Raw genomic sequence first — 21547 nt, forward strand, 5'->3', positions numbered from 1 at the left:
CCCCCCCCCCCCGCCTCCCGAGGGACCTCCCTTCTCCTTTCTCTGTCTTTTCCTTATCTCTCTGGCCTCCACCACTTCCCAAGTCTGAGGACCCCTACCATGCCCACCCCCTCCACGCCCATCCTGTCCCAATTCCTGTAAGTTCTCCAGTCCCACTTGCCAAGTCCTTGATACCCTGGAGTGCAAGCATTCCGGGGGCCACCTACTGGGTAGGTACCTGGGCCAGCTGGCCACAGGCTGCCACATGACTATGACAGGGCTCTGGGCTCCCTCCGGACTGATGATGATGCCAAGGTGACGCCTCTCTGTGCACTTCATGCTCTGGCCATACCCGCAACGCCGCATTAGTTGCCCTAAATGTCGGCACAATGCAGCAATTTTCTGCCTGTGGCTGCTCAAAGCCGGGCACAAGCCAAGCCCGCGGGGGCCACACAGCAACGTGTGTCCCATTAAAGCGTGCAGCCCGCCCTCGGGGCCACAGCCAGTCTCATCCTTGCTGGGGCCTTGGGCTTGGGAGGGGTCCTGGTGGGGGTGTAGCCTGGGTCCCATGTTCTCTGACATTGCTAGAATCCAACACAGACTTCCCACAGGAGGCAGGTGGGGTCAACGCGGCTTCCTCCCCCTTCCCCACAGCCCTGGGCTTCCAGGCTGGGTGGCTTTGGTGGCAGACCCTCTCCCCATGGAGAAGCACTGGAAGTCCACTCCCATGAGCCTGCTGTGAGCTCCACGTACAGGTGGTGGTGGCAGGAGGCCACTGACATTCTGGGAAGAGCTCCAGGCCACACTTCGAGAGGCCCAGGGCCCACACCCCAATCCATGATTCAAACTATGGGGGACCCATTGGAGGAGGTGCCTGGAGCGCTCGCCCCAGGATGGTTTAGGCCCTACAGCAAGGCTCTGGGGCTGAGCCCCAGATGAACTCCAGGAGGCTGAACTGTAGTCGCTGTGATGGACAGGAAGGCTGACCTCCAGGAAGTCCCTGGGTTCAAACCTAGACATCTCCCATGGGCCCTCATGGCCTGAGTTTTGGGGTTTGTAAAATGGTATTCTGAACAATGCAGCCCCCATTGCTTCTGAGGGTGACAGGGAAGTTGCAAAAATTCTGCAGCTGAGCCCTGTGGCAGAGGAATGAACAAACCGGCTTCTGTGTAGGGACTCAGGGTGGGGTGCGCCCCCCAGGGCTGTCAAGCCGGGGTATCTCCCCCCAGCCCGCCCCCGCCTGCCCTCCCCAGGATAGCGGCGTTCCCAGGCGCCAAGCAGCGTGGAGAATCGCGCCACGCCCTCCCCCTTTCAGGCCGAGGCAGCAGCAACAGCAGCTCTGGGGCTCTCCCCATCTCGGGCCGCAGGGCCCGCGGGCCAGATCCGGGCCGACCCGGGCCTGGGAGGGCGGCGGGGGCCGAGGCCAGGCGGCGGGCGCTGGCACGCGCCGGGCAGCTTTGAAGCTCCAGGACCAGCCGGGCCGGGGCGTCCTCTGTGCGACTCGCTCCGAGCTTGGGACGGTGGCGGCGCGGTACAAAGGCACCGCGGGGCGGGCGGGCGGCGCGGCCTGGCACAAAGGGGGCAGTCGAGTGTTAAGGGCATTGTGCGGGCCCCACAAAGCGGCGCCCGCCCCCGCCCCCTCGGGGCCAAACTCCGGGCGCCCCGCAGGGCGCGGACTTCCAGCTGCTGCACATCTGCACGGAGGCCTGGCGCGCGCCGCGCCCCGGCGGGCCTCCCCTTCCCCGCGTTCTCGAGCTGCGGGGCAGCGGGGCAATTTGTCCTCTAATTACAATCCTTCCCTGTAAACCGCCGCCCGCGCCTTTCAACTCGGGTGCATTAGCAAACCAATGGCCCTCCTCGCAGCTCTCGCGGCCCGCAGCTGGGTGCCCGGCCCGCCCCCTCTCCTGAATCCGGGCCGCCATGAAGGGACCCCGGGGCTGCCCCCGCCCGCACCCCGACACCCGCCGTTCCCAGGGCCACCACCCCTCCCAAGCCCGTCCCCTGGGATTCCAATCGCACTGGGTGGGGCCGCTCACGTGGATGGCTTAGTGTTTCTTAAGCAGTGGAAAATTGACCGCAAAATGCGCTAATTCGCAATGTTCTGCTTTGGCTGCAGGAGGCAAGGCCCGCCTTAAGGCCTGGGCGGAATTCTCAGGCGTCGCTCCGCCCTGGTCCACTGAATGGACTTCCGCCTCCGCGGCCCCCCCACCCCAACCCCGACACTGCCCGCCGCGCCGCTTGTCCTGTGGCCCGATTTCGGGCAGGGGTCTCCCCACCTGGAATGATCCCCCTACTTTCTGGCGCCCCCACCCGTGGCTCCTCCATCACAAACAGCCTCCTTGGTCCGCTAGGCGCCGTACACGGGCCGAGGGTCTCGCAGGATCAAAGTGGAGAGAGAGATTGGTGCGACTTCCACCCTCCCCTTTTCCGAGCTCTGAGCCGGGTTCCTCCCCACCAGGGCCTCTTTACCCTCACTTCTTGCTCCCCTCTCTGGGCAGCCACTTCCCCTACTAAGTTAAAGTCACTGTGCTTTGCATCTGGCAAGGTCATTGGGAGACAGCAGACTAGTCTGTACAGGGACCGTTCCTGGAAACCCAGGCTGAAGACTCGGGGTCCACCCTCCACCCCAGCCTGTCAGGCTGCCTACAAGCCCTGAGTCTGGGCATCCTAGCACAGCCTCAGGCAGGCCTGGCTCCAGAGGGGCTCACACAGACCAGGAGGTATTTTCAGAGCTGGAGGGGGAGTGGCAGTAGGTTCACCCTGTCCTCTGAGGGCAAGCAGGACAAAGCACTCTCGGGCGGCCAGGAAGGGCATGGACCAACTTAGAAGCGGGGCTTACGCAAGCTGGGATGTAGGCCACCAACTCCCTTTCCATCTTTAGCATCTGGGGTCCCCAAGGCAGCCTGGAAAGGAGCACAGGTCCAGGAGGAGAAGTGGGGAGACCCAGGCCCCCCTCTGCTCATTCAAGGAAAAAAAACTTCCTTCTATAACTCCTGAGGGCTCTTCGAGCCTCCAGGGCTGCTCAGGGCCCCTCCCGTCTCATGTTGGGGAATTTAACACAGAAAGTGACAAGTGTCTGTGCCACTCCTTCCCTCATTTGGTTTTCCTGAGTTTGGCAAAAAAAGAAACAAAGAATATTATGTCAGGTCTGGAACCAAGTAGGGAGAGGTTTTCGGGCCCCAGGACAAGCGCCCTACCTGCGGCCCATCCCAGAGGATAGCCCTGTGGCTCCGGGCGGCAGCCCCTTCCCTTCTGCACTTCCAGGGGTTTGAACCAGTGCTAACTGGTGAGTGCTGCACAGGCTACTGTGGATGCAGGTGACAGGAGGGAGAAATCTGTTGTCCCCCTCTGCAGATGCATTTCAAAGTGAAATGAAGTGACTGCTCCATGTAATTAACTATTGGGACACACAGCAAAAGTGCTGAAATGACTCAGCCAATTGTCTCCAGATGCGGTTGGAGAGGCTGCGATTGTTGAACTCTCATTAGCTCTGTCTGTTGGGACTCCCACTAGCCCAGCAGACAAGGGCCCTTCAGATGACAAAGGCTGGGACTCCAGTGAGTGCATCAACGCTGACCTGGCCCAGCTCGGGGAGAGTGAGTTCAGAAAGACCCCCATTGCCCCAGGCTTTTGTGTTTCTCCCCAGCTGGCTCTAATCTTTAAATATTTACCCGGCCCCTTTGTGCACATATGACTTATGCACTTTGGGCTGATGGTGCTCATAAATTACATGTTGGTCACCTGTTTTTCAGCCTAGAAAGAGGGAGCTTTCATTCCTTCAGCCTGGAATGGCCAGAGGAGGGGAAAGAAAACTTTTGGAAGACAGGGATTCCTTCCTGGGAAGAGCTGCAGCCACGCTGGACAGGCCCCTCCCTGCGGCCCTCCCAGCCTCCACGTGGACAGCAGATGGGGCAGAGGCCTGTGAATGACTGGGAGCTGCAGGGGACCAACTCTCTTAAAAAAAAATCACCAACGTGGCCGGGCACGGTGGCTCACACCTGTAATCCCAGCACTTTGGGAGGCTGAGGCTGGCAGATCATGAGGTCAGGTGTTTGAGACCAGCCTGGCTAACATGGTGAAACCCTGTCTCTACTAAAAATACAAAAATGAGCCGGGTGTGGTGGCAGGTGCCTGTAATCCCAGCTACTCAGGAGGCTGAGGCAGGAGAATCGCTTGAACCCAGGAGGCAGAGGCTGCAGTGAACTGGGATCCTGCCACTGCACTCCAGCCTGGGCGACAGAGTGAGACTCCGTCTCAAAAAAAAAAAAAAAAAAAAAAAGAAAAGAAAAGAAAAAGAAGCCTAATTTCATCTCAGCCTAGAGTTTAATTTGGAAATAGCATAGTGGTTCTCAGGGTTCTCTAAAACAGGAGGTATCCACACTCGGGTTCAGGAAAGAAAGCCACCTCAGCCTGTGGGCGGATGGCAGGAGGGGGAGGGAAGGGGGAGGCTGCAGAGGGAACCTCCTGCATGAGAAAGGGCTCCCTTTGTGCCTGCCTGGAAAGCTTGGAGAACAAAACACATTCAAATGCTTATTTACAAGAAAAGGCAAGCAAGGCATGCCAGGCAGAGCTGTTTTCCCTTTTTTTCCTTATATTTTTGTAGGTGTGTTGTCCTGAAGCATAGAGGGATGGGTGCACAGTGGGTCTGCTTGATCAGATTGCTTTCCCCTGTAGCAGGAAAGCAGGTCCCTGTGTGGGGTCTGTGTGTTTCTGTGCATCTCCGTGTGTGTATTTCCCTGTGTCTATGGGCAGCCCTCTGCACATGACTTTGTTTCTCTGGTTTGATGCCCTTACGTGCTTAGATCTGCTTCCTCTCCTTTCTCCTCCATCACTGCTCTGTGAACCCTGGGCCCTGACAGATTCGGCAACTCCCACAACTTCTGAAAATTCTCCTTCCCTGGAGTCCGGCCCCACCTGGGAGGAGACTGCTACCTCTCCTTTCTTTCTCCCTTCTCCAAAATGGGGCTGATGAAGAGGGAGGGGCCAAGGGGAGGTGATGGGCAGAGGAGACAGCATTGCTCTGGTTCTCCAGTCTGGTGACATATTACTCTACACCCCTGAGTGGCAGCAGTCCCTGGGGGTAAATCAGGGCTGTCATACATTGAGGAGAGCAAAAGCTAGAAAGGGCTTCCCAGGTACAGTGGTTTCCGGCCCCAGGACCAGCTCACTTCCAGGGGTGAACGTGCGATGAGTGCCCTCTGGTGGTCCTGAGGTGTCCTGGTGCAGAGGGAGAGGTCCTGAGTCTGGGAGAAACCACAGGAAACTGGCAGCAGCCACAGGAGCTCTCAGCTCCCAGGAACATTCACACCCAGGCCTCCTTCCCATGTGGCACTGCAGCTGGGTGACTTTGATTTTTAAAACATTAAATCTCTTTTCAATTCCCATCCACCAAGTTTAGCAAGTTTTCTGAGCACCGTTTAAACATGGTACTGGAGCTAGGTGCAGTGGTGCATGCCTGTAGTCCCAGCTACTCAGGAGGCTGAGGCAGGAGGATGGCCTGAGCCCAGGAGTTCAAGGCTGCAGTGAGCTATGATCTCATCACTGCATTCCAGCCTGGGCAACAGAGTGAGGCCCTGTCTCAAAAAAATCAATACATAAAAGAAAATAAAGTGGTATTGGGCTTTACAGAACAAATACCAATCTGTGCCAGAGAAATAAGGACCCCCACTGTACAGGAAACAGAGGCACATAGAATGGATTTGCCAAGGTCACAAAGCTAGGCTGCAGAGGGTGAGGGGTCTGGGATTCTGGCCCAGCCTCTCCATCCAGCTTCCCAAGCACCAGAGCTCCTGCCAGGACCTGCAGGGACTAGAGTGGAGAGGTGAGGGGCTCAGATGCAGGGCTCACAGACCGCCTGCCTCTCTCGCTGACCCACCGCTTGGTGCCAGCCTCCCTGAGGGCCTGTCCTCATCCCTTCTCAGCCTTGCTTCCTCCTGCCTCTGTGCCTTTCAAACACCGAGCCCTCACTCCCTCCTTGATCTCATTTCCAATGGAGGGCAGGCTGTCCATCCCCAAGGGCCCCAAGGCCTAGCTCTGGCATCTGCTCCTTGCAGCCTCCTCGCCCTGCCGCCATCCAAGCTGAGGGCCTCCCCTGGGGTCCCTCTCTGCTCCCCATCCTTGCTCTCCTTCTGCCCCCATTCCCATCCCTGCAGAGTTTATTCCAGTTGTTCGCTTACTGGCTTTTCTCCTCCAGCACGGCTCTCTGAGCCACCTGACGTGAGAGCATTTACTCTTTAAAAAGTCAATAATAATTTCTGATTATAAAAGTAATCTATGGGCCGGGCACGGTGACTCACGCCTATAATCCCAGCACTTTGGGAGGCCGAGGCGGGTGGATCTGAGGTCAGGAGTTTGAAATCAGTCTGGCCAACATGGTGAAACCCCAGGCTGCCGCACTCCAGCCAGGTTGACAGAGTGAGACCCTGTGCCTAAAAAAGAAAAAAAAAAAAAAGGTACATATATAGTTGGCGTTATATCATTTTGGCTTATAGCTCGATCATTTTCCCAGGCTCAGATACCTGCTCTTTTCCCCCAAGTGAAGTCAGGATCACACCAAATAGCTTTGCCTCCTGCTATTTAAAAACCTAATATAGACCAGGAGCAGTGGCTCACGCCTGTAATCTCAGCACTTTGGGAGGCCAAGGCGGTCGGATCACGAGGTCAGGAGATCAAGACCATCCTGGCTAACACGGTGAAACCCCATCTCTACTAAAAATATAAAAAAATTAAGCGGGTGTGGTAGCGGGCACCTGTAGTCCCAGTTACTCCGGAGGCTGAGACAGGTGAATGGCGTGAACCCGGGAGGAGGAGCTTGCAGTGAGCCGAGATTGCGCCACTGTACTCCAGCCTGGGCGACAGAGCAAGACTCCGTCTCAAAAAAACAAAAATAAAAAACAAAAACCTAATATATCCTGAGCATTGCCATCACCGTCCAGCCTTGTTCCACAACAGGAATTTCAGGGGGCGGTGGTCCCGTCGCATGGATGCCCAGGTGCCGTTGTCCAGGCCGCTTTCTAGGGACCCTTAGAGGGAGGGCTGGAGGTTGCCCCACTCGGCCGAACTCACGCCCCAAGGCGTCTGGTTTTCGGAGACCACACAGGGACAGCGAGGGTGCGGCCGTCTCAAATCTTTTTTTTTTTTTGAGCTGGAGTGTCACTCTGTCACCCAGGCTGGAGTGCAGTGGCACAATCTCGGCTCACTGTAACCTCCGTGTCGCCGGTTCAAGCAATTATCCTGCCTCAGCCCCACCAAGTAGCTGGGATTAAAGGCGTGCGCCACCACGCCCAGCTAATTTGTGTAGTTTTAGCGGAGACGACGTTTCCCCATTTTGGCCAGGTTGGTCTCGAACTCCAGACCTCAAGTGATTCGCCCGCCTCGGGCTCCCAAAGTGCTGGGATTACAGGCGTGAGCCACTGCGCCCGGCTCGTTTCAAACTTTACATTGCTTCTTGGGACAAGAACCTCCTGAGTTTGGGACTAAGTTTTGGCAGAGGCGGTGAGCGGCTTCTCCCACCCCAGCCCGGCCCCAGCCCAGCACAGAGTCGGATTCAGAGCCCGGATGTCCCCGAGGGGCGGGGCGGGGCGGGGCGCTCCCGCCAAATTCGGGCCACCAACGGGACGGGCCGGAGTTCTCGCGAGAACTGGCAGGCGGCGCGCAGCTCCGGGAAGCTGCCCTTCCCGGGCCGGCGTCGGCGGCGCAGTGCGCAGGCGCGGCCGGCGCGTTTCCCCGGGCTACAGCCGTCGCCGCCGCCCGCTCCTCCGCCGCCCTGCGCCATGGCGGGCTGCGCGGCGCGGGCTCCGCCGGGCTCCGAAGCGCGTCTCAGCCTCGCCACCTTCCTGCTGGGCGCCTCGGTGCTCGCGCTGCCGCTGCTCACGCGCGCCGGCTTGCAGGGCCGCACCGGGTTGGCGCTCTACGTGGCCGGGCTCAACGCGCTGCTGCTGCTGCTCTATCGGCCGCCTCGCTACCAGGTGCAGGCCGGCGGGGGCCGGTGGGGCCGGTGGGGCCTGTGGGGCGGGCGGGGGTCCTCTTGGCGTGGCGCGTGAGCACCTTTCTCCCCGGGCCCGCAGCGGCCTCCCACGCGCGCGCTCTTCACCCACGAGTTTAGGTCTCAGGAGGGGACCCTCCCTCTCCGGGCTCGGGCGCCCTGCACCCGAAGAGTGGGTGTTAAATTGCAGCTCGTGCAGCTCAGCTGGTGCGCGTGGGGTGGGAGTGAGTGAGCCCGCGAGTGCTTTTATGTAACTTAAGGTGCAGAGACCTATCTGCTGCCCTGTCTCAGGTCAAAGGCCCCGCAGTGACATGGGTGGGGCTGGGCGCACGGGCCCGGGTGCCCTGACCTCATAAACTAGGCTTAAGCAGTTTTCCTATAGCCGTGAATAATCATGGTGAATAATAATAATAGTGGCAGCTAAAATTTAGGTAGCAGTTAGTCTTAAGTGTTTTACGTGTGTGATTCTAACCGCAGTCCTAAATGGTAGGTACTGTTATTCCCTGGGTGTAGACGGGGAAGCAAGCAGAGAGGTTAAATAACTTGGGAGGCCACACAGCCAGAGAGAGGTGGGTGCAGAATTTGAACCCAGGTCGCCCACTTCTCTCTTTCAACCTCAGCAAATCGGCTCTATCTGCTTGCCTGTGGCCTGCCTATCCTGGGAAGCTCAGCGGCCCAGATCTGTACTCAGGACTGCGAGTGACTGAGCTGCTCTTGGTTCCTTTCAGATAGCCATCCGAGCTTGTTTCCTGGGGTTTGTGTTCGGCTGCGGCATGCTGCTAAGTTTTAGCCAGTCTTCTTGGAGTCACTTTGGCTGGTAAGTATTCCTTTTGGAATACTGGTTTTCAGGCGAGGGTGGACAGATCAGAGGGTCAGTAGTGGCATTTCCTCATCCCTGTCTCATCTGTGACCGGCAGAAGGCTGTTCAGGGTTCTCTGGAAACAAGTCTCCTGGCTTCCCCCTAGTTGCTCACATTTCAGGCCTTGTGATTTCGTGCCTGTGGGTTGGTTGTGAATCAGGCAGAAACAGATCTCCCTGGCACCCCCAAAGGTGCTGTCATCAGCAGCTGTGGTGACAGCATTCAGTAACAAGAGCAGCCCTTCCCGGAAGGGGTGCAGGTCCTCGGTGGCGGGCAGGGGCAGGGCTCTGGCTTGTCTTCATAGGCCTTTTTCATCTCTAATTTCTATTAGGTCACATCTAGTGCATCCCCACAGCCATTGTAGGATTTTTCCCTACACTATGATTTCAGTCCCTTGAGCCTTCTAGTCTGACCTGGATATGAACCAGTGGCTTCAAGGTAAAAAGTTTTAAATCTCCTCTTATCAATATTTTGAGCCATCTAATCCTTTGCTGGAATTATTTCAGTTTTGTTAAATTTTGTATCCGACATACATCACTCCTTTATGTTGTTATCTCCCTCTTTCATGTTTTATTGTGTGTAGTGTCATTTTTAAAGGACAGAAGGGTCCATAATGCCTCCGTGACCTGTGGGTTTGTTTTGCCTGTGACATTCAAAAACAGTCCCTTGCTGGGTGCAGTGGCTCACACCTGTAATCCCAGCACTTTAGGAGGCCGAGATGGACAGATCACGAGGTCAGGAGTTCAAGACCAGCTTGGCCAACATAGTGAGGCCAGGAGTTCGAGACCAGCCTTGCCAGCATAGCAAAACCCCATCTGTACTGAAAATACAAAAATTAGCCGGGTGTGGTGGTGGGCACCTGTAGTCTGAGCTACTTGGGAGGCTGAGGCAGGAGAATCGCTTGAACCTGGGAGGTGGAGGTTGCAGTGAGCCGAGATCACACCATTGCACTCCAGCCTGGGCAACACAGGGAGACTCTGTTTCAAAAAAAAAAAAGACTGGAAACAAAAATAGTCCCTTAAAAACTCCACTTTTTGCAAGCCTGAGGTAGTAGATGCTGCAGCCGGTACCTGTGTCCACTCTCAGACAGGTGAGAACAGGGCCTCATGGACTTAGGGCCAGCTCAGGAGACCCACATCAGCACTTACGGCTAACTTGGTTCTCTTGTCCCAACTTAACTCTGTTTTTGTCTTTAAATAGGTACATGTGCTCCCTGTCATTGTTCCACTATTCTGAATACTTGGTGACAGCAGTCAATAATCCCAAAAGTCTGTCCTTGGATTCCTTTCTCCTGAATCACAGCCTGGAGTATACAGTAGCTGCTCTTTCTTCTTGGTTAGAGTTCACACTTGAAAATATCTTTTGGCCAGGTTAGTGTGCCTTATGTCCCCCTCTGGGGGGGAAAAGGGTGGCTCCCATTCAGGCTGAGGACAGTGACATTGATTCACCTTTCAGGTCTAATCTCCCCCAAGCGGTTTTCCTCAGACCTCTATCCTCACTAAGCTATTTATAAAGGATGAGCTCCGCTCATGAATTCTGTCTGCCTCTGGATTTTGACTCGAGGACGTGCTGACCTTTTGCTTTTAAGTTTGCATCACATAGTGCACCATCTAATGTGAAGTCCCAACCTTGGGTAGTTGTGATTCTAATTTTACAATCAAATGAAATTTAGACGTTTCATGTAAGAGTTTACTGGCTGGGCATAGTGGCTCACACCTGTAATCCCAGCACTTTGGGAGGCTGAGGTGGGTGGATCACATGAGGTCAGGAGTTTGAGACCAGCCTGACCAGCATGGTAAAACCCCGTCTCTACTAAAAATATAAAATTAGTTGGGCCTGGTGGCGCATGCCTGTAATCCTAGCTATTTGGGAGACTGAGGCAGGAGAATTGCTTGAACCCAGGAGGTGGAGGTTGCAGTGAGCTGAGATTGTGCCATTGCACTCCAGCCTGGGCAATGAGAGTGAGACGCTGTCTCAAAAAAAAAAAAAAAAATTGACTAACAAAAGCCTCTGTATGTGGATTGCACTCTGAAATTGAATGTCTCACAGCCAATGAAATGAAATACATGTAGCTCCTGGGATTCAGGGTGGAAACCTTGGACCCTTGTTTTCTTCTCTCTTTTTTTTTTTGAGACGGAGTCTCGCTTTGTCGCCCAGGCTGGAGTGCAATGGCGGGATCTCAGCTCACTGCAAGCTCTGCCCACCGGGTTTACACCATTCTCTGCCTCAGCCTCCCGAGTAGCTGGGACTACAGGTGCCCGCCACCTCGCCCAGCTAGTTTTTTGTATTTTTTAGTAGAGACGGGGTTTCACCGTGTTAGCCGGGACAGTCTTGATCTCCTGACCTCGTGATCCGCCCATCTCGGCCTCCCAAAGTGCTGGGATTACAGGCTTGAGCCACCGCGCCTGGCCCTTTTCTTCTCTTAGCTGTACTTGTCCCCAGATGAAGGACTGAGCATGTGGCCGGGGGTGGTGAACCAGAGAACCCATCAGCTGTAGCAAGAGAGCATCTCTTTACCATGATGCTTTCATTGTGCTTATTGGCATTTTAAAGTAAACTGATGACTAGCACAACTTAGGAGAATGTGTTTTCTTATGAAATTTTAACGTGATGACAAATGCTGATTGCCCACGAGCACATTTTCTGTTTCTGTCTTTGGGAAAATAGGTTAATTTTAAGCAGTGCGAAGGGAAGCTCAGCTGGCCAGTGTTTTCACTCCTTGTGTGTCATCGATGTCTCTCTCCCACAGAACTGAAGCAGATCACCTGGCTCAGTGTCACAGGGCTGCTGATGGTGGTCTTCGGAGAATGTCTGAGGAAGGCGGCCATGTTTACAGCTGGCTCCAATTTCAACCACGTGGTGCAGAATGAAAAATCAGATACACATACTCTGGTGACCAGCGGAGTGTACGCTTGGTTTCGGCATCCTTCTTACGTCGGGTGGTTTTACTGGAGTATTGGAACTCAGGTATAATATCAAATATGACACCACTTCCCTTTTTTATTTTTTATTTTTATTTTTTAGTAACATTTTAAACATTGTGATACAATTCACATACCATAAAAGTCACCACTTCGAAGTACACAATTAGTGGTTTTCAGTGTATTCATGAGGTTGTTGGTCTCCTTTAAATAATAGGTACATGTTCTTCTTGGCATGTTTCAAGTGATAATTTAATAAAAGTCAAGAGAACTAATGTAGTCTGTAATGCTTTTTAGTATGTGCCCAAAACCTGGGTGCATAAATCTTTGGTGCTGTTAGCTACCTGCTGTATCCCTTTATCCTGTTTCTGCCTGTTTTTTTTTTCTTTTTTCTTTTTTTTTGGGTAGAGACAGGGTCTTACTATGTTGCCCAGGCTGGTCTCAAACTCTTGGCCTTGAGTGATCCTCCCACCTCAGCTTCGCAAAGTGCTAGCATTATAGGCATGAGCCATTGTGCCTGTCCCCTTCTCTGCCCCTTCAACCTATTAATAGATCTGAAACACCCCAGAGGGGCTGAGGACAGAGATGGCGCTTAGGGGAGGAGTGCCCTCTACCACTCGTGGCAGTTTGGCTGGATTTCATCAGAAATAGGTATTAATGGGGCTGAGGCCAATGTGTTAGTGAGCTGTGTGGAGCCATGTAGCTTTGTTCTGTCTCAGGCTGAAGAAAAGGCCTTGTTTCTTTCTTTCTATTTTTTTTTTTTTTTGACACCTAGTCTTGCTCTGTTGCCCAGGCCGGAGTGCAGTGGTGTGATCTTGGCTCACTGCAACCTCTGCCTCCCAAGTAGCTAGAACTGTAGGCACAAACCACCATGCCTGACTACTTTTTGTATTTTTTTTTTTTTGTAGAGACAGCGTTTCTCGAGTTGTCCAGAGCCGTCTTGAACTCCTGAGCTCAAGCAATCTGCCCTCCTGGGCCTCTCAAAGTGCTGAGATTACAGGCTTGAGCTAGGGTGCCTGGCCTTTTTTTTTTTTTTTTGAGACGGAGTCTCGCTTGTCGCCCAGGCTGGAGTGCAGTGGTGTGATCTCAGCTCACTGCAACCTCCACCTCTCAGGTTCAAGCGATTCTCCTGCTTCAGCCTCCTGAGTAGCTGGGACTACAGGCACCCACCACCACGGCTGGCTAATTTTTTTTTTTTTTTTTTTGAGACGGAGTCTCGCTCTGTTGCCCAGGCTGGAGTGCAGTGGCCGAATCTCAGCTCACTGCAAGCTCTGCCTCCCGGGTTCACGCCATTCTCCTGGCTCAGCCTCCCATGTAGCTGGGACTACAGGCGCCCGCCCGCCACCGCACCTGGCTAATTTTTTTTTGTATTTTTAGTAGAGACGGGGTTTTACCGTGTTAGACAGGATGGTCTCGATCTCCTGACCTCGTGATCCGCCCGTCTCGGCCTCCCAAAGTGCTGGGATTACAGGCTTGAGCCACGGCGCCCGGCCAGTTTTTTGTATTTCTAGTAAAGACAGGGTTTGACTGTGTTAGCCAGGATGGTCTTGATCTCCTGACCTCATGATCTGCCCACCTGGGCCTCCCAAAGTGCTGGGATTACAGGTGTGAGCCACCACGCCCAGCCTTTTTTTTTAAGACAGGATGTTGCTGTGTTACCCAGGCTGGAGTGCAGTGTTGTGATCATGGCTTACTGCAGCCTTGACCTCCTGAGCTCAGGTGATCCTCCTACCTCAGCCTCCCAAGTAGCTGGAACACATTACAGGTGTGTGCCACCACATCCAACTAATTTTTAAATTTTCTGTAGAGGTGGTTCTCCTGGCCAGTTGCCTGTAATCCCAGTACTTTGGGAGGCTGAAGTGGGTGAATCACTTGAGGTTAGGAGTTTGAGACAAGCCTAGCCAACATGGCAAAACCCCATCTCTACTAAAAGTACAAAAATTAGTTGGGCATGGTGGCATATGCCTGTAGTCCCAGCTACTCGGGAGGCCTAGACCTGAGAATTGCTTGAACCTGGGAGATGGAGGTTGCAGTGAGCTGAGACCATGCCACTGCACTCCAGCCTGGGTGATGGAGTGAGACTGTCTCAAAAACAGAGATAGTTCTCCCTTTGTTGTCCACGCTGGGCTCGAACTCCTGGGCTCAAGCGATCCTCCCACCTTGGCCTTCGAAAGTGCTGGGATTAGGCCAGGCGTGGTGGCTCATGCTTACAGTTCCAGCTAGTTGAGAGACTGAGGCACGATATTTGCTTGAATCTGGAAGGCAGAGGTTGCACTGAGCCGAGATCACGCCACTGCATTCCAGCCAGGGTGACACAGCAAGACTCAGTCTCAAAACAAAAAAAAAGAAAAGAAAAAGTGTTAGGATTATATAGGTGTGAGCCACTACACCTGACTCTCTTTCTCTCTCTCTCTCTGTGTGTGTGTGTGTATATATATATATATATATATATTTTTTTTTTTTTTTTTTAAATTTATGTATGGTTTTTCTTTTTTTCCTTTTTTTTTTTTTGAGGCAGGGTCTCTCACCCAGGCTATAGTGCGTTGGCATGATCATGGCTTACTGCAGCCTCGACCTCTTGGGCTCAAGTGATCCTCCCACCTTAGTCTCCTAAGTCTCTGTAGCCCAGGCTGGAGTGCGGTGGCACAATCTCGGCTCACTGCAACCTCCGCCTCCCGGGTTTGAGGGATTCTCCTGCCTCAGCCTTCTCAGTAGCTGAGACTACAGATGGGTGTCACTACACCTGGCTAATTTTTGTATTTTTTAATTAATTTATTTTTTTGAGATGGAGTTTCGCTCTTGTTGCCCAGGCTGGAGTGCAATGGTGCGATCTCAGCTCACCGCAACCTTTGCCTCCCAGTTCAAACGATTCTCCTGCCTCAGCCTCCTGAGTAGCTGGGATTACAGGCATGTGCCACCACTCCCGGCTAATTTTGTATTTTTAGTAGAGACGGGGTTTCTCCGTGTTGGCCAGGCTGTTCTCAAACTCCCGACCTCAGGTGATCTGCCTGCCTTGGCCTCCCAAAGCACTGGGATTACAGGTGTGAGCCACCATGCCCAGCCCCTGGCTAATTTTTGTATTTTTACAGAAGCAAGGTTTTGCCATGTTGCCTAGGCTGTTCTCAAAACTCCTGGGGTCGAGTGATCCACCCGCCTCAGCCTCCCAAAGTGCCGGGATTATAGGTGTGAGCCACCACGTATATTTCTTTCTTTCTTTTTTTTTTTTTTTTTGAGACAGAGTCTCACTCTGTCGCCCAGGCTGGAGTGCAGTGGCGCGATCTTAGCTCACTGCAACCTCCACCTCCCGGGTTCAAGTGAATCTCCTGCCTCAGCCTCCTGAGTAGCTGGGATTACAGGTGTGCACTACCACGTCCAGCTAATTTTTTGTATTTTTTAGTAGGTTTAGTAGGGGTTTCACCATGTTGGCCAGGCTGATCTCAAACTCCTGACCTCAGATGATCCACCCGCTTCAGCCTCTCAGAGTGCTGGGATTATAGGCATGAACCACCCGCACCCTGCCCGTATATTTCTTTTTTAAAATTATTATTTGGTTAGGCACAGTGGCTTTGGGAGACCAGAGCAGGAGGATTGCTCGAGGCCAGGAATTAGAAACCAGCTTGGTCAACATAGTGAGAACCCTTCTCTCCAAAGGAAAAAGTTAAAAATATATCTGGAAGTGGCTCGTGCACCTGTAATCCCAGCTACTCAGGAGGCTGAGGCAGGAAGATCGCTTTGATTGCTACTGTACCCCAGTCTGGGCAACAGAGTGAGACCCTGTCTTGGAAAATAAAATTATTTGTGTATTAAAGATGAGAGCTTGCTGTGTTGCCCAGGCTAGTCTCAAACTCCTGGGCTCAAGCAGCTGTCCTGCTTTCGTCTCCTGAGTAGCTGGGACTATAAGTGTGCACCACCATGCCCAGCTAAGTTTTTTGTTTTTAGTAGAGATGGGGTCTTACTGTTGCCCAGGCAGATCTGGGAACTCCTGGGCTCAAGCAGGCCTCTCACTGCAGCCTCCCAAAATGCTGGGATTACAGGAGTGATCCACCATGCCCAACCCCAAGCCTTATTTCTTGAAAATGTTTCTTGATTCTTTACTCTTGGTCCTAGAAAAACTTGGCCAAAGAATGTGAATACATCTTGGAAAATTCACCAAGTCTTTGAGAAAAGTCTCCAAGTCTTTGAGCGAATCCAGAGATCTCTCAGGCATCCCATCAGCAATGCATAGTCCTTGGTGACTCTCTGGTGACCCCTAACGGTATAGTTGGGGCAGATGATTATTCCATAGCTTTTTTTTTTTTTTTTGAGACGGAGTCTCGCTCTGTCGCCCAGGCTGGAGTGCAGTGGCCGGATCTCAGCTCACTGCAAGCTCCGCCTCCCGGGTTGACGTCATTCTCCTGCCTCAGCCTCCCGAGTAGCTGGGACTACAGGCGCCCGCCACCTCGCCCGGCTAGTTTTTTGTATTTTTTAGTAGAGACGGGGTTTCACCATGTTAGCCAGGATGGTCTCGATCTCCTGACCTCGTGATCCGCCCGTCTCGGCCTCCCAAAGTGCTGGGATTACAGGCTTGAGCCACCGCGCCCGGCCACCATAGCTTTTACTTTACATTTTTTGTTTCTAAAATATGTAAAACTCTCACATTAACAATCACCTTCCGGGCCAGGCACGGTGGCTCAAGCCTATAATCCCAGCACTTTGGGAGGCCGAGACGGGCGGATCACGAGGTCAGGAGATCGAGACCATCCTGGCTAACACAGTGAAACCCCGTCTCTACTAAAAAATACAAAAAAATAGCCGGGCGAGGTGGTGGGCGTCTGTAGTCCCAGCTACTCGGGAGGCTGAGGCAGGAGAATGGCGTAAACCTGGGAGGCGGAGCTTGCAGTGAGCTGAGATCCGGCCACTGCACTCCAGCCCGGGCGACAGAGCAAGACTCCGTCTCAAAAAAAAAAACAAAAAACAATCACTTTCCCTGGGAACAAATTGGTTATGACTGAATAATGCAATTTGCCATAAATGTTTGCTTACTGTATACATATGTGCACTAGAATCAAAGGGTTTTCCATACTTTTTTGTCTACATATTTTTTTACATTGTGCTCCAGCACTTGTGTGTGTATGAACAGAACATGTCTTTCCTAATGTAATAATTACCCTTACCGTGTAAAAAACCCTGTTTTCTATCTTACTATTTGCAGTACTGTTCATGATGCACTAAATGATTTCATGGCTCAGTAACAGGCTATAGCCTGCTATCAAGAACTCCCGCTGTAAGGTATCCCCAGCAAGCTATGCCAGATGTGAGGGTACAGGCCCTGGAGTCACTGACTGGGCCAGTCCTGATTCTGACATTCACCGCTTGGCCTCCCTCTCCTCTCATGTTAAAGTAGGGGCAGCTAGACGTAGTGGCACATACCTGTAGTCCCCCCTACTCGGGAAGCTGAGGCGGGAGGATGGCTTGAGCCCAAGAGTTCAAGTCCAGTCTGGGCAATATAGTGAGACCCTGTCTTTAAAAAATAAAGGCTGGGTGGGGTGGCTAATGCCTGTAATCCCAGCACTTTGGGAGGCCGAGGTGGGCAGATCACAAGGTCAGGAGATCGAGACCATCCTGTGAATGGTGAAACCCCGTCTCTACTAAAAATACAAAAAATTAGCCAGGCGTGGTGGTGAGCGCCTGTAGTCCAACTACTCGGGAGGCTGAGGTAGGAGAATGGTGTGAAGCCAGGAGGCAGAGCTTGCAGTGAGCCGAGATCCGGCCACTGCACTCCAGCCTGGGCGACAGAGTGACACTCCTTCTCAAAAAAATAAATTAATTAATTAAAATAAATAAATAAATATTTTAAAAAACAAAGTGGGGATATTAGCTTGCCCCCAAAGGTTTGCCATGAGAGTTGAATAGGGTAATGATTGTAAAGGGCTTAGCACGGTGCTGGGAACACAGTAAGTGCTCAATAAGAGAAGGTGTGAGAGGTCAGGACATGAGCCTGGCTCTCCAGGTGGCTGAACTGGAGCCTAAAATGTATGTTCAGAAAACATACAGAAAATGTATGTCGGGGAAGATGCTCATCCACAGGGGACCAGTGGGCAGGAGTAGGTGAGTGGTTCCCTGAGGAGCTGGGGCATGCTTTTGGCCTTGAAGGACTGTTTGGCTGGGGATCAGTAAGAAGGATGTTCTTTTTTTTTTTTTCTTGAGAGGGAGTTTCGCTCTGTTGACCAGGCTGGAATGCAATGGCGATCTCAGCTCACTGCAACCTCTGCCTCCTGGGTTCAAGCAATTCTCCTGCCTCAGCCTCCCCAGTAGCTGGGATTACAGGCTTCCACCACTATGTCTGGCTAATTTTTCTATTTTTCATAGAGACGGGGTTTTACCATGTTGGCCAAGCTTGTCTCAAACTCCTGACCTCAGGTGATCTGCCCACCTTGGCTTCCCAAAGTACTGCAGTTAACAGACGTGAGCCACTGCACCTGGCCAGGATGTTCTTAAAGGTGGAAGAGCGAGCCAGGAGTTCGAGACCAGCCTGGGCAACATAGTGAAACCCCATCTCTACAAAAAAATACAACAATTAGCTGGGCGTGGTGGCGCATGCCCTTAGTCCCAGCTCCTTGGGAAGCTGAGGTGGGAGGATCACTTGAGCCCAAGAGGTTAAGGCTGCAGTGAGCCATGATCTTGCCACTGCACTCCACGTGACAGAGTGAGAACCCGTCTCCAGGGAGGAGAGGGAAAAAGGTAAGAAGCAAAGTGGGCACAGCGTGGGGAAGGCAGGAGACTGGGGACGTAGGTGAAGTGCTGCTTTTCTTGGGTTGGAAACCCAGACTCAGGAGGTGGGGTTGAGGCTCTGGAGCTCTCTGAACGTGGAGGTGATCTGCTGGAAGGGGCATTTCGGAAGCTCAGTTTTGTGGCCCCGTATCTCGTGCTAAAGCAGAGGTTGTGGGTTTAGGAGGCAGAGGCCCAGGCAGCTGTGGTGTAAGCAAATGCATTTGTGGTGGGAGGGTCCTGGGCAGGAAGGCAGCGTGCATGGGACCTCATGTTGGGGAGCTCACACTAGGAGGTGGGGGGCATTGCTGTCACCCGAAGCTGAGGGTTGAAATCCAAGAGGTAGGCCGGGCGCGGTGGCTCAAGCCTGTAATCCCAGCACTTTGGGGGGCCGAGACGGGCGGATCACGAGGTCAGGAGATCGAGACCATCCTGGCTAACATGGTGAAACCCCGTCTCTACTAAAAAAATACAAAAAACTAGCCGGGCGAGGTGGCGGGCGCCTGTAGTCCCAGCTACTCGGGAGGCTGAGGCAGGAGAATGGCGTGAACCCGGGAGGTGGAGCTTGCAGTGAGCTGAGATCCGGCCACTGCACTCCAGCCCGGGCGACAGAGCAAGACTCTGTCTCAAAAAAAAAAAAAAAAAAGAAATCCAAGAGGTTGATCTTGTGATTTTCAGATCTCTGTCATGTAAGAGGAGCAACAGAAAAGCACGTGAGAAAGGCCTGCAGCAGTGAGTGCTTAGGGCTAAGGTGACAGTACTGCTCCCAGAGACCCTGACAGTCTCAACAGGGCATGGGCACAGAAATCCTCTGGGTATTAGAGACAGATGCCCACCAAAGCACAGGGCATCATCCCACGGTCACCCTGATGAGCCCGGTGTCTCCCTCTGTTAGGTGATGCTGTGTAACCCCATCTGCGGCGTCAGCTATGCTCTGACAGTGTGGCGATTCTTCCGCGATCGAACGGAAGAAGAAGAAATCTCACTAATTCACTTTTTTGGAGAGGAGTACCTGGAGTATAAGAAGAGGGTGCCCACGGGCCTGCCTTTCATAAAGGGGGTCAAGGTGGACCTGTGACGGGCAGTGGCTCCAGTGACCTTGGGGCCTCCAACCCCGTGCAGCCTGGGACAAAAACTGTTTCTGGTTGGCCGCTGCAACATGGATTTTCTTAATCGTTTTACGTCATGAGTCACTCTTCTGGAATGTCACTCAAGACCAAGCGGTCAGAAGGCCTGAGGACCCAAGGCCCCACTGGAGCAGTCTGTCCTTATGCCGAATCAAGGCGGAACATGGGTGAGAGACGAGTAAGAGGCAAATCACAGCAATATTCCACAGCGCCCTCCAGAGTGACCTGGGGAGGACCGAGGCCACACGTCACTGCCCCCGAGGCCAGAGTGTAAGTAAGGGATAACCAGGACTCCCTGGGAGAGATGGACTCTGTCCTCGGCAACACTTCCACAGCAGAAAGGGGTAGCAGGTACCCCTTCTTATCAGCATTAAAAATGCATTTACAACCTTTCATTTAACCGAAAAACACAAACCGCTTTAACCTCTTTATTTCTGTCCCTCACTGCATGAACATCTATACAGTTTTAAAAATACTTCCTCATAGGATGCTTTGGCCTTTCATCTATTTAATCATAGCTACATATCTATTTTTTATAAGTAGCAGTACACATTCAAAGGGGTATTCCTAGCTCAACGCTTGGTGTTTTAGCTCAGCTTTTATCCTGCAGCAAGTAAGCCTAGATACCTCCACACAATTTGGCTGAGTGGCTTTGTGTGAACGTGGCCCCAGGCCAAGGGGATCATGGCCCTGGCCGGCTTTCCTGGGGGTCTCAGCTCCTGTTGTCAGTGACAGACGGCTCAAAGGAGCGTCAATTTCTCTTGATCCAGAAGTGCTTAATGAATGCCTGCTCTGTGCATGGCCTTAAACATTGAGAAGTGCTGCTCTCCATTTATTTGGGATTTGATTCTTGTTTTATCATAGCTTATATTCTCAATTTCAATGTCAGTCTCAGAACTCTTGTTTTATGTGTTCTGTTCTCAAAATTACATTGTCCCTCATGTCATTTCAAACTGTTTTCCAAAGGGATTTGAACATATACAACTACAAATCCAAGCAGATTGACTCTCAAAAATAATCTTAAATACTGCAAATAGTCCCAACCAAGATTCAGTCAATATGTTTGTTTTGCAAGTTTGGGAGAGTAGTTGGCTTTGAGTCACACATCGAAGCTTTAAGAGGTGAAACGCTGGCTTCATTCTGGACTAGACAGGAACTTGGCCTCAGCGTGAGATCCTGCCATGCAGTGTTACGGTGGCACTGATGAAGTATGAATGTGAAGGCGTGGGCGTGGGGCCAGAGCACCACTCTGCTGCCCCACCACGCAGCTTGTGAGGAGCCACTAAACCTTTCCGTGCCTAGACCTCCCCATCTGTGGAATGGGGTCAATACCACCTACCTCACAGGGGTGTTGTGAGGACTGAGAAGAACAATGTCAAATGTTTTTAATACTCAGATGTGGGGGCGACATCAGTGAAATCTGTACTGTATAAAAGCTACACAAAAATGGGCAGACATTTGGTTAATTGTGCCAGATACCTAAAATGTATGTTCAGAAAAGCATTTTATCAACTCAGAAATATGACTTATTTCTAGATTTCATGGCTTAATGAATTTTTTCATTGTTACATATACCAAAGAGGCTTACGGGTTCATTGATTACTAGTATGACAGCTGCTGGTTTGAAAACCAGACGGCCAGGCGCGGTGGCTCACGCCTGTAATCCCAGCAATTTGGGAGGCCAAGGCGGGTGGATCATGAGGTCAGGAGTTCAAGACCAGCCTGGCCAACATGATAAAACCCTGTCTCTACTAAAAATACAAAAAATGGCTGGACGTGGTGGCAGGTGCCTTTAATCCCAGCTACTCAGGAGGCTGAGGCAGGAGAATCCTTTGAACCCGGGAGGCAGAGGTTGCAGTGAGCCGAGCCATTGCACTTCAGCCTGGGCAACAAGAGCAAAACTCCATCTCAAAAAAAAAAAAAAAAACCA

At 52.5% G+C, this 21547-nt stretch overlaps 1 protein-coding gene across 1 annotated transcript; it reads left to right on the forward strand.

The window, feature by feature from the left end:
• The first annotated feature begins 7670 nt into the window (after positions 1-7670).
• Positions 7671-21159, forward strand: ICMT (isoprenylcysteine carboxyl methyltransferase). Its single transcript, XM_026448153.1, has 5 exons — positions 7671-7946; positions 8692-8780; positions 10023-10192; positions 11572-11789; positions 19386-21159. The coding sequence occupies exons 1-5, from the start codon at positions 7752-7754 to the stop codon at positions 19566-19568; spliced, it is 855 nt and encodes a 284-aa protein (XP_026303938.1). The 5' UTR covers positions 7671-7751; the 3' UTR covers positions 19569-21159.
• Positions 21160-21547: the final 388 nt, after the last annotated feature.

The sequence above is a fragment of the Piliocolobus tephrosceles genome, chromosome 1 (assembly GCF_002776525.5).
Source record: "Piliocolobus tephrosceles isolate RC106 chromosome 1, ASM277652v3, whole genome shotgun sequence".
In the NCBI taxonomy this organism is placed as follows: Eukaryota; Metazoa; Chordata; class Mammalia; order Primates; family Cercopithecidae; genus Piliocolobus; species Piliocolobus tephrosceles.